At 45.8% G+C, this 12,441-nt stretch overlaps 1 protein-coding gene and 1 non-coding gene across 2 annotated transcripts in view; both read left to right on the top strand.

Annotated features, from left to right (window-relative positions):
• Nucleotides 1-1,419, top strand: part of LOC126176040 (cuticle protein 21-like) — a 39,636-nt gene extending 38,217 nt beyond the window's left edge. Inside the window, exon 2 of the mRNA XM_049923172.1 lies at nt 538-1,419. Within this exon, the coding sequence (XP_049779129.1) occupies nt 538-1,290 (753 nt within the window). The 3' untranslated portion in view covers nt 1,291-1,419. The remainder of the gene's footprint in view (nt 1-537) is intronic.
• On the top strand, nt 290-364 carry Trnat-ugu (transfer RNA threonine (anticodon UGU)). Its single transcript has one exon. It is a non-coding gene; the product is annotated as a tRNA-Thr (tRNA).
• Nucleotides 1,420-12,441: the final 11,022 nt, after the last annotated feature.

Raw genomic sequence — 12,441 nt, 5'->3', positions numbered from 1 at the left:
TCTGAGCCACCGAGGACACAGACGAATAGCGCGCGACTGCAGTGACTTATCCCTTGCACGCTTCCCGTGAGACTCACACTCCCAACTGTCCACAATTCTACCTATGTAATGTACCTTACAGACATTTGCCCATTCGTGCGAATGCGCACAGGTTGCCCTAACTCTTACGGGAATCGCCAAAGCGTGGGCGAGTAATGGGTGAATGGGCAAATGTCTGTAAGGTACACTACATAGGTAGAATTGTGAACAGTTGGGAGAGTGAGTCCCTGCAGTCGCGCTATTCATCTGTGTTCTCGGTGGCTCAGATGGATAGAGCGTCTGCCATGTAAGCAGGAGATCCCGGGTTCGAGTCCCGGTCGGAGCACACAGTTTCAGCTGTCCACATCGAGGTATAGTAACAACACCTGTTGGCAGCTGAGGGTTTCAGTTAGTCATCAATTATACAATTAGCGACGCAATAACGCTGGTCCGGGAAGGAGAGGAAAACGATATTGTTGCGCAGTGTCCCCGATGTGAACGCAAACGTACGCCCGGCAGGTCCTGCTGAGCGCCGTGACGGCGGCCTGCGTCGCCTCCCCCGGCTTCCTGGCTGGCGGCGCGGCGCCGCTGGACGCCTTCCGCTGCGCCGGCGTGCCCTGCAGCCTGGCCGGGCTGCCCGCCGTATCCTACGCCGCCTCGGCGCCCGCCGGCGTCGTCTTCCCCGCCGCCGCGCCCGTCGCGCTGACGTCACAGTTCCACGCGCAGGACGAGCTGGGCCAGTACAGCTACGGCTACCAGGGCGGGCCGTCGGCCAAGTCCGAGACGCGAGCCTTCGACGGTTCCGTGTCCGGCGGCTACTCCTACGTGGACGCCAACGGCGTGCTGCAGACGGCGCAGTACGTCTCCGACCCGGTGAACGGCTTCCGCGTCGCCGCCACCAACCTGCCGACCGCCACCGCGCGGCCCGTGGAGGACACGCCCGAGGTGATGCGGGCGCGCGCCGCCCACGCCGCCTTCGTGGCTGACGCCGCCGCGCGCTCCGCCGCCCTCGCCGCCGCCGCCACCCCCGCGCCCCCGGCCTCCGCCCCCGAGGCGCGGGACGGCCAGCAGGCCGCCCGAACCGCCCCCGCACCGCCCGCCTCCTCTGCCACCGGCCGCGGCGCCCCCGCACGCCCACCCTCTGCTACCAGCTACGCCAACCTCGTGATAGGACCTTCGGGAGTGCCGCTGGACACCCCCGAAGTGGCCGCCGCCCGCGCCGCTGACGCCGTCGCCCACCTGCAAGCCAAGGCGGCTGCACTCTTCGGCTGAACGCGCAATCTTCGCTGCGGGCTCCTAGTCTGCGAGTTAGCCATTATGAAAACCTACAGCTTTCGCACTTCTCCTCTTCCTTCAGCAGTGGGTTCGCTTCTGTGCACCGTATCTTCACACCGTATTCTTGCAAGATGACGACTATGGCAAAGACTCGTATTTATATCTACAAGTATGTATACTGTATAGGAAATAAACAGATCCCACAATATTTCTTCTTTATTCACAAAAAGTTTGAGGTTTGCCAGTACCATGAAACTAACCCATCATCAAAACAAAGTACCAACACAACTGGCAATGTCCGCAGCTCGTGGTCGTGCGGTAGCGTTCTCGCTTCCCACGCCCGGGTTACCGGTTTCGATTCTCGGCGAGGTCAGGGATTTTCTCTGCCTCGTGATGACTGTGTGTTGTGTGATGTCCTTAGGTTAGTTAGGTTTAAGTAGTTCTAAGTTCTATGGGACTGATGACCATAGATGTTAAGTCCCATAGCGCTCAGAGCCATTTTAGCCACAACTTGCAAGAATTACTTATTGGGTTGGGCCTGTTCACACACAAGCTGCGCTTACATTACACATACGTTTTACAAATGGTTCAAATCGTTCTAAGCACTATGGGACTTAACATCTGAGGTCGTCAGTCCTCTAGACCTAGAACTACGTAAACCTAACTAACCTAAGGACATCACACACATCAATGCCCGAGGCAAGATTCGAACCTGCGACCGTGGCAGCCGCGTGGTTCGGACTGAAGCGCCTAGAACCGCTCGACCACAGCGGCCGGCATTCATTTTACTAGAACATCCCAGTGTCTTGATTAGTATTTATGACATTCATAATGCATTAAGAATTCTTTGCTAAACCCATAATTTATTTTGCCCACAAACTTCGTAAAATCACAATAGCTTCACCAAATTACAACAGAAAGGAGTTTTGCTATTTGAGGAGCAAAATAACTGATGATGGTCGAAGTAGAGAGGATATAAGATGTAGACTGGCAATGGCAAGGAAAGCGTTTCTGAAGAAGAGAAATCTGTTAACATCCAGTATAGATTTAAGTGTCAGGAAGTCGTTTCTGAAAGTATCTGTATGGAGTGTAGCCATGTATGGAAGTGAAACGTGGACGATAAATAGTTTGGACAAGAAGAGAATAGAAGCTTTTGAAATGTGGTGCTACAGAAGAAAGCTGAAGATTAGATGGGTAGATCACATAACTAATGAGGAGGTATTGAATAGAATTGGGGAGAAGAGGAGTTTGTGGCAAAACTTGACAAGAAGAAGGGACCGGTTGGTAGGACATGTTCTGAGGCATCAAGGGATCACCAATTTAGTATTGGAGGGCAGCGTGCAGGGTAAAAACCGTAGAGGGAGACCAAGAGATGAATACACTAAGCAGATTCAGAAGGATGTAGGTTGCAGTAAGTACTGGGAGATGAAGAAGCTTGCACAGGATAGGGTAGCATGGAGAGCGTCATCACACCAGTCTCAGGACTGAAGACCTCAACAACAACAACAACTACTACTTTATATCAAATTTTTATGTTTGTCTTTTTAAAAGAATTTAAAAGATTTTATTGAAATGTAAATTTACTATATCTTAAGGTTCTAAAATATCTGAGAACTAGTATGAATCTTGAAGTGGCTCTACTCCTTAAACGTGGCTCAACAGTAACCATTTTGAACAGATACAAAGCACACTCTGTGGCGTCTCTATCTTGGGCCATCAACTTTAACATGACAAGGTAGATTATATTAAATGGCACCCCTGAAAGAACTCTTATTAATACCACATAATAAACACATTAGGCCTGAGAGATGCCGGCCGCTGTGGCCGAGAGGTTCTAGGCGCTTCAGTTTGGAACTGCGCTACCTCTACGGTCGGAGGTTCGGATCCTGCCTCGGGCATGGATGTGTGTGATGTCCTTAGGTTAGTTAGGTTTAAGTAGTTCTAAGTTCTAGGGGACTGATGACCTCAGATGTTGAGTCCCATAGTGCTCAGAGACATTTGAACCATTTTTGAACCTGACAGGAAGCAACCTGCGATGCACACAGCTGATTTGACTTACACATTAATGCTCCATCAAGTAAAACTACTTAAGCTAATAATAATACATTAAGTCGGACATACAATACCTCTGCTAAAACCGCTGCAGGGATTTTTCTTTGTTTTCCAAATACACCACTCGCTCAAAGCCGATCGAAGCCATTTGACAACAGATTCATGTTACAGATAGTTCAAGGGATGCATGCATTAGCTAAACTCAAATGACATACTAATACTTCACTTCAAAGATACCACAGTAGAGACACAATGCCTAAATTTCTCACGGGGCCGACTGTATATTCCAGAGGGGACGACGAATTAGACTCCAAATTACAGGTTGCATAGCAGACCGAAACGATAAGACACTTCACTACCCATAGCATGACTATAACTTCGGTTAACATCCATCATTCGGAAAGCAATTCCATCACAGTACACTCCTAATAAAAAGCAGGGTGCCGTCACAGTACAGTGACTTATAATTCACTGTTGCTGAACACACGACCTTCCCGTATTCCTTAAATAACAACCACAGTCCTTAACGCACACTCTTGTACTATCCCGCGTAAAATTTGTCACAGCGACAGACAGTTTCAAGCCCCACTGTTCAAAGGCATCGCCTACCGGTTTCCAAACAGCATTTTCTTCATCATAAGCCACGACTTCCCTCTGCGTGCGCGCCGCTGCCGAGATCCATTCGTCTCTCTCCACGCCAATGGATTCTGCTCGTACCGACAATTCCCAGTAGACGATTTAAAATCTGCAGGCAATCGGCACACACTGTAATTCTTTCAGATACAGCAGATGTCTTTGAAGAGCGATTGAACGGAATCGACAGTCTCTTGAAAAGAGGTTCTTCTTTTGGTGTTCAACCCTGAGGTTGGTTTGCAGCAGACCGCCATTCCTCTCTTCTGTCTGCTTTCCACTTCTTTTCCACGTATGTGTTACATCCAAAGTCACTCATGATCTGTTGCATGTGTGATATGCTTGGTCGCCCCCGCTGATTCCTTCCCTCAATAGCTCCTTCTGCTATTGTTCCAATGTTGTGTCGTAGTATGTGCCCACAAGTTTGTCTCTTCTTGTTTGGATGTGCCTCCACAGAGATCTGGTTTCCTGTACTATTCTAAGCACCTCTTTATCTGTTACTTTGTCTCTCCAGCTGATCTTCATCATCCTTCTGTAGCACCACATCTCCAGGGCCTCTAGCCGTCTTCTCTCTTCTCTTCCAATTGTCCAAGTTTCACGTCCGTATAGGGCCACGCTCCAAACTAAATCTTTCATGATACGTTTCTTTGTTTTCAAACTGATGTTGTTGCTTCTTCGATTAAATGCAATTTGGGCCTTTTCTATTCTGGTCGCAATTTCTTTCTCTCTTGTGATTTTGCTTCCCAGGTAAGTAAATTCCTCTATCACTTCCAGCTCCTCTCTTCCAATTCTCATTCTCAGAGGTTCATATTTTGCTCCTGTACTGCATACCATCACTTTAGCCTATTTCTTGTTTATTCTCACTCCATACTGATTGCATAGATTTTTATCCATTGTTCTGAACCGAGCGAGGTGGCGCAGTGGTTAGCACACTGGACTCGCATTCGGGAGGACGACGGTTCAATCCCGTCTCCGGCCATCCTGATTTAGGTTTTCAGTGATTTCCCTAAATCGTTTCAGGCAAATGCCGGGATGGTTCCTTTGAAAGGGCACGGCCGTTTTCCTTCCCAATCCTTCCCTCATCCGAGCTAGCGCTCCGTCTCTAATGACCTCGTTGTCGACGTTAAACACTAACCATTGTTCTGAGGACTTCCTCTAGATCTTCTTTTGTCTCCGTGACTATAGCAATATCATCTGCATAACTTAGCATGTCTATCTTCTGCCCATTAATTTTGATCCCCACCTCAGTAGTTTCTTGAAATAGTAACAAAATTAAATAATATATATTTTTATTAACATTTATTCATTATTATTTAAATAATATTATATATATATATATTTATTTATTTATTTATTTATTTATTTAAATAATAAAAATAATAACAACAGTAAAATGAGGATAATGGAATGTAATGGAATAAAATCAGGCGTTGCTGAGCGAATTAGATTACGAAATGGAACACTATGGTAGTAAATAAGTTTTGATATTCCGGCAGTAGAACTTAGAACTACTTAAACCTAACTAACCTAAGGACATCACACACATCCATGCCCGAGGCAGGATTCGAACCTGCGACCGTAGCCGTCGCGTGGTTCCAGACTGTAGCTCCTAGAACCGCTCGGCCACTCCGGCCGGCGGCAGTAGAACTGAGGCGTGTAACATAAGCTGAGCTGTGGGGAAGTGGAAGGACTAGGCCTCAAACAAGCAGCATTCGTAGGAAGCACAGATTTATTAACCATAAATATTAATGTTTAAATATTAAGTTGCTTAATGCAGTAGAAACGTCAGTAAAAGTGCGGTTGAACGGTTGAGTTGAATGACAATGGAAGAAATGGAGCAGGACTCAAATCCGTCCAATAGTTCCAGGCATCGGACACCACGTACCGGGAGGCTGAGGAATGTAGCGCAGTGCACACCACTTCTATAACAGGGAGATAAAGACAGTAAAAAAAAAGAAAACAGCAATAATGAAAACAAGGAGAATTACAGACTCAATGTTAATTACCAGCTGCATCCATAGTTAGACCAGCCAGCTGTGTCACCAGAATGGACGCATACATTTACATCCATTAATAGAAATATATTTTATAGGCTAAGTTTCCCGTGGCTCTCAGTTTAAACTAGTGCCTCTCAAATCCGACAAGCAATAACCATCTGAAACCGGGCTGTGGCGGACATAATTCCGTATGGCGCAGCTAATTTACGTTGACTTGCCGTGGGAACCATCAATTTAAGTACGAAATCACACGAGTCACATCCGATAGTGAACAACATCTACATCTACATGGATATTCTGCAAATCACATTTAAGTGACTGGCAGAGGGTTCATCGAACCACCTTCACAATTCTCTATTATTCCAATATCGTATAGCGTACGAGAAGAATGAACACCTATATCTTTCCGTACGAGCTCTGATTTCTCTTATTTTATCTTTGTGATCGTTCCTCCCTATGTAAGTCGGTGTCAACAAAATATTTTCGCATTCGGAGGAGAAAGTTGGTGATTGGAATTTCGTGAGAAGATTCCGTCGCAACGAAAAACGCCTTTCTTTTAATGATGTCCATCCCAAATCCTGTATCATTTCTGTGACACTCTCTCCCATATTTCGCGATAATACAAAACGTGCTGTCTTTCTTTGAACTTTTTCCATGTACTCAGTCAGTCCTATCTGGAAAGGATCCCACAGCGCGCAACAGTATTCTAAAAAAGGACGGACAAGCGTAGTGTAGGCAGTCTCCTTAGTAGGTCTGTTACATGTTCTAAGTGTCCTGCCAATGAAACGCAGTCTTTGGTTGGCCTTCCCCACAACATTTTCTATGTGTTCCTTCCAATTTAAATTGTTCGTAATTCCTAGGTATTTAGTTGAATTTACGGCTTTTGGATTAGACTGATTTATCGTGTAGCCAAAGTTTAACGCGTTCTTTTTAGCACTAATGTGGATGAGCTCACACTTTTCGTTATTTAAGGTCAACTGCCACTTTCCTCCTCACTTAGATATTTCTTGTAAATCGTTTTGCAGTTTGTTTTGATCTTCTGATGACTTTATTAGTCGATAAACGACAGCTTCATCTGCAAACAACCGAAGACGGCTGGTCAGATTGTCTCCCAAATCGTTTATATAGATAAGGAACTTCTGTTTTACTCGATGACTTTCCGTCAATTACAACGAACTGTGACCTCTCTGACAGGAAATCACAGATCCAGTCACATAACTGAGACGATATTCCATAAGCACGCAATTTCACTACGAGCCGCTTGTGTGGTACAGTGTCAAAAGCCTTCCGGAAATCCAGAAATACGGAATCGATCTGAAATAACTTGTCAATAGCTCTCAGCTCTTCATGTGAATAAAGTGCTAGTTGTGTTTCACAAGAACGATGTTTTCTAAGCCCATGTTGACTGCGTGTCAAAAACTGGTTCAAATGGCTCTGAGCACTATGGGACTTAACATCTATGGTCATCAGTCCCCTATAACTTAGAACTACTTAAACCTAACTAACCTAAGGACATCACACAACACCCAGTCATGACGAGGCAGAGAAAATCCCTGACCCCACCGGGAATCGAACCCGGGAACCCGGGCGCGGGAAGCGAGAACGCTACTGCACGACCACGAGCTGCGGACGACTGCGTGTCAATAGACCGTTTTCTTCGAGGTAATTCATTACGTTCGAACACTATATTTGTTCTAAAATCCTGCTGCATATCGACGTTAACGATATGGGCCTGTAATTTAACCAACTCTAGCTATTCTAGCAGGGAGCAAAGGCAGATAATCCGAGGGCGTAGAAATACCGCATTATGAATGTTCCAGAATGTGCTCACCAAATTCAAGTGTACTGAGGACACTGCGGAATATTCCGGCGAAGCTCCGCGGAGAACGTCGCTGAAAGCGTCGCCCAACGGTAGGAACCGGGTACCTCAAGACAATAGGCGCCCCATTAGACTTCCACAAGCGGATTGCAGTTCAATGGTCTATTGCAGGGGCGGGCAAACGTTGCACGCGGCTCATGAGCACACAGCGCTGCACGTGTGCTGCTCGCGTGCAATCGTCGACAGGGGCAGTGGCGACAGCCGGCAGGTTGCGGCAGTGTAGTACCAGGCTAAGATGCGGACGTTGAAACGAAGCGACCACTACGTAGTGAACGTTGTATTCAATAACCGGAAAATGCAGAGTGAATCAAGGAAACGGAGAATTGGAGATTTGCTATCTTTTAAAAAGGAATGGAAGGATCATTTTTTCTCTCTGTGCAAAAACGTGAAAATTGGAAATGTATAGTATGTGACAGTATTCTGGCTGGTCAGCGGAAGTTTAATATTGAACGCCATTATAATAAATTTCAGTATGTTGCCGTTCTTGGTGCAATAAAAGAGGAATTTCTCAAGCGATTTGGGGATATATCTTACTTATCCCAAGGTTTTGAATAGTTCTCGAGACAATCTGCTGTTTCTATAGATGATATTCACCCCACTTTGCAAAAAAAATGGTTCAAATGGCTCTGAGAACTATGGGACCCAACATCTTAGGTCATAAGTCCCCTAGAACTTAGAACTAATTAAACCTAACTAACCTAAGGACATCACACACACCCATGCCCGAGGCAGGATTCGAACCTGCGACCGTAGCAGTCCCGCGGCCCAGTTTGCAAATGGAATTAATAGATCTACAGCGTAATTCTCGTCTGAGAGACAAGTTCCTTTTGGGAAGACGTGTAATAGATTTTTATCACGACTTTCCACAGCAAGAGTTTCCTCGTCTCCATCGTGAAGGCATGAAGATAATGTCAATGTTTGGCTCGTCATACGTTTGTGAGAGATTTTTTTCTGTTATGAAAGTCTCGGTTAAGAGCAAACATCAGTAATGAAAAATTTACGTAACTGTTTGTGTTTGTCTGTATGTAGAAATTTTGTTCCACTCCACCTGTGATAATTAAATAAAACGTATCGTAGGTAATAGATACTCTTTCAAACCACGATTACTTTAAAGCACTCCTACTAACCTTATTCCTTCATTCAATAAAGCAGGCCAGGAAACAAAACGCATTACAGAGGAAGAAGCGGAGAGACGGTATGGCGGGGAGGGGAGAGAAGCGGGTGGCCAGCTTGCCCCTGTGTGCACGCAGAACACCTGTTAACTGCACACGTGCAAGTGCACCGCACACGTGCAGAATTCCTGCCCGCCCCTGGTCTATTGCCTTTGTGCCCCCAGTCGCCCACACTGGCTTCCGGCACCTTCCGTCGATGGTTGAGAAGCTTGCTGTCCACTGCCGAAACGCAAATTGCCACCATCCGGTATCGCTCGCGTGCAGCAAAACTGAAACATCCGCTCGCGCCCTCAGAGTGGGAGACGGACCAAGCGTTCAGTCACAGAAATTACACATGCCGCCTGTCGACATGAGCCACGACGGCTCGAAAATAACTGATGGTGAATATAAAATGCAGAGAGGCAAGAGCAAGATAAGCATTTCTGAAAAAGAAGAATTTGCTAACATATAGGTGCAAGTGTTAGGAAGTTTTCTGAAGCCATTTGGAGAGGAGATTGTGGCAGCTCCCTTTCGTAAAACAAAAACGTATTTGAATAAGGATTGCAACTCATGCTCCAAGTTCATGTTTTTATAGTTCGGCTCGGTTCAGCCACTGCTATTAGGGACCTAAAACGAAAATCCCTAGAAATATTAATTTATCAGCGCAAGGGGCTTTATAATATGCATCTGACTTTCTGTTTATGTTGCTCCACTGTTCCGGGCGTCGCCGAGTTCAAGAGAATACTAAATGACAAAACAGGGAATAACGAATTACACAAGGCAAATAATAAAAAATGCTGCACACTGTACTCAATTAATAGAAACAAAATTACGATATCTTTAACTCAGTTCGCTTTATAAACGAAACGACTGATGACTGGATTAACACGCTAAACAACATTAGGATCATTGTACCACGTCGTAATAACTTCTAACAGTTTTTAAATCAATGTTAACAATAATAGCAATATCCCTAGTCTGGCGCAAATGTAAACACTTCGTTCCAAAATGGGTACAATATTAAGACTGACAAATACATACTTCTGTTAGTCTATTACTTTTTTGTGATACTGGCGGGAAGTGGATGCTGTGTCTCTTAGATGATTGTTCCGTGGCAACACCTCAGTCATCCGGGTACTGCATCCTCCGAACTCCAAGCTACTGAGCGCTCGGAAGTCTTTGACGACGACACGTAACAAATTTTTGCACGAATCATTAATGAAAAAGGAATTTTCCCCACTTGTCACCATCTCCTATCTCTCAGCCACAGTTTAAAATGAACGCTTTCTTGACTTACACTATATGATCAAAAGTATCCAGACACCCCCAAAAATATACGTTTTTCATATTAGGTGCGTTTTGCTGCCACCCACTGCCAGGTGCTCCATATCAGCGACCTCAGTATTCATTAGACATCGTGAGAGAGCAGAATGGGCCGCTCCGCGGAACTCACGGACTTCGAACGCGGTCAGGTGATTGGGTGTCACTTCTGTCATCCGTCTGTACGCGAGATTTCCACACTCCTAAACATCCCTTAGGTCCACTGTTACCGATGTGATAGTGGTGTGGAAACGTGAAGGGACACGTGCAGCACAAAAGCGTACAGGCCTACCTCGTCTGTTGACTGACAGAGACCGCCAACAGTGGAAGAGGATCGCAATGTGTAATAGGCAGACATCTATCCAGACCATCACACAGGAATTCCAAACTGAATCAGGATCCACTGCAAGTACTATGAAAGTTAGGCGGGAGGTGAGAAAACTTGGATTTCATGGTCGAGCGACTGCTCATAAGCCACACACGCTGGTAAATGCCATACGACGCCTCGCTTGGTGTAAGGAGCGTAACCATAGGACGATTGAACAGTGGTAAAACGTTGTGTGGAGTGACGAATCACGGTACACTATGTGGGCATTCGATGTCAGGATGTGGGTATGGCGAATGCCCAGTGAACGTCATCTGCCACCGTATGTACTACCAACAGTAAAATGCGGAGGCGGTGGTGTTATGTTGTGGTTGTGTTTTTCATGGAGTGTTGTTTTGCGTGGCACTATCACAGCACATGCCTACATTGATGTTTTAAGCACCTTCTTGCTTCCTACTGTTGAAGAGCAATCCGGGGATGGCGATTGCATCTTTCAACACGATCGAGCACCCGTTCATAACGCATTGCCTGTGGCAGAGTAGTTACACGGAAATAAAATCCCTATAATGGACTGGCCTGCACTGAGTCCTGCCTGAATCCTGTCCCATGGGATGCTTTGGAACGCCGACTTCGTGCAGACCTCACCGACCGACATCGATATCTCTTCTCAGTGCAGCACTCCGTGAAGAATGGGCTGCTATTCCCCAAGAAACTTTCCAGCACCTGATTGAACGTATGCCTGCGAGAGTGGAAGCTGTCATCAGGGCTAAGGGTGGGCCAAAACCACACTGAATTCCAGCATTACCGATAGAGGGTGCCATGAATTTGTAATTCATTTTCAGCCAGGTGTCCGGATACTTTTGATCTCATAGGGTATATTTGAGCTAACTGTACCTGGCCGCGCGTTGCTGCGAGTCACTGTGTTTAAATGGAAAAGAAAATTGGATATACGCCCTAATCTCCTTGTCGCCTATGTCTCTGTCCATATCACTTCCCCTCTCTTTGTCCGTCTCTTTCTCCTCATTCGCCCTCTCTCTGTCCACCACCTCCTCCCCATTCCATCTCCTCTTTTTTAACACAAACTTGCTGATTGTTGATTAGAAATATGTGGTGTATGTCCGTCTGAACGTTTAGTCGAGTATCGTTTAAAATTTGAATCTTTAGGGGAGTACCGTTTAAAGTTTGAAGTAAATCGATCCAGAACTTATCGAGATTTTTGCTGACAACTTTGCCCCTTTACATATTACGTATTTATTTATATGTTATAGTTGCTCAGATTAAAACAATGATCTCATTCACTTCGAAGACTGCCGGCCGGTGTGGCCGTGCGGTTATAGGCGCTTCAGCCTGGAACCGCGTGACCGCTACGGTCGCAGGTTCGAATCCTGCCTCGGGCATGAATGTGTATGATGTCCTTAGGTTAGTTAGGTTTAAGTAGTTCTAAGTTCTAGGGGACTGATGACCTCAGATGTTAAGTCCCATAGCGCTCAGAGCCATCACTTCGAAGACTGGATGAAAGTAGAATTCTGATCGACTGATTTGGTTTCGCGGTCAACTTCCAGTACAAAGCGAATTATAGTGCTCACAGTTCAGTTCATCGAACTTTTACCGTAAATGATAATGGGATACAACATCGAAGAAAGAAGTATTTTGGGACGTGCTGTGGACTATTTAAAAACAATGAATGGATTAAGTAGGCTTAAAAAATATGTGAACCCAACTGAAATAGAAATGGAACAACATCAGAAAATGTTGTCAGTGGAAGAACCCAGCGGTAGCGTTCTCGCTTCCCAC

The sequence above is a fragment of the Schistocerca cancellata genome, chromosome 3 (assembly GCF_023864275.1).
Source record: "Schistocerca cancellata isolate TAMUIC-IGC-003103 chromosome 3, iqSchCanc2.1, whole genome shotgun sequence".
NCBI lineage: Eukaryota > Metazoa > Arthropoda > Insecta > Orthoptera > Acrididae > Schistocerca > Schistocerca cancellata.
This window is presented reverse-complemented; position numbering and strand designations above follow the sequence as displayed.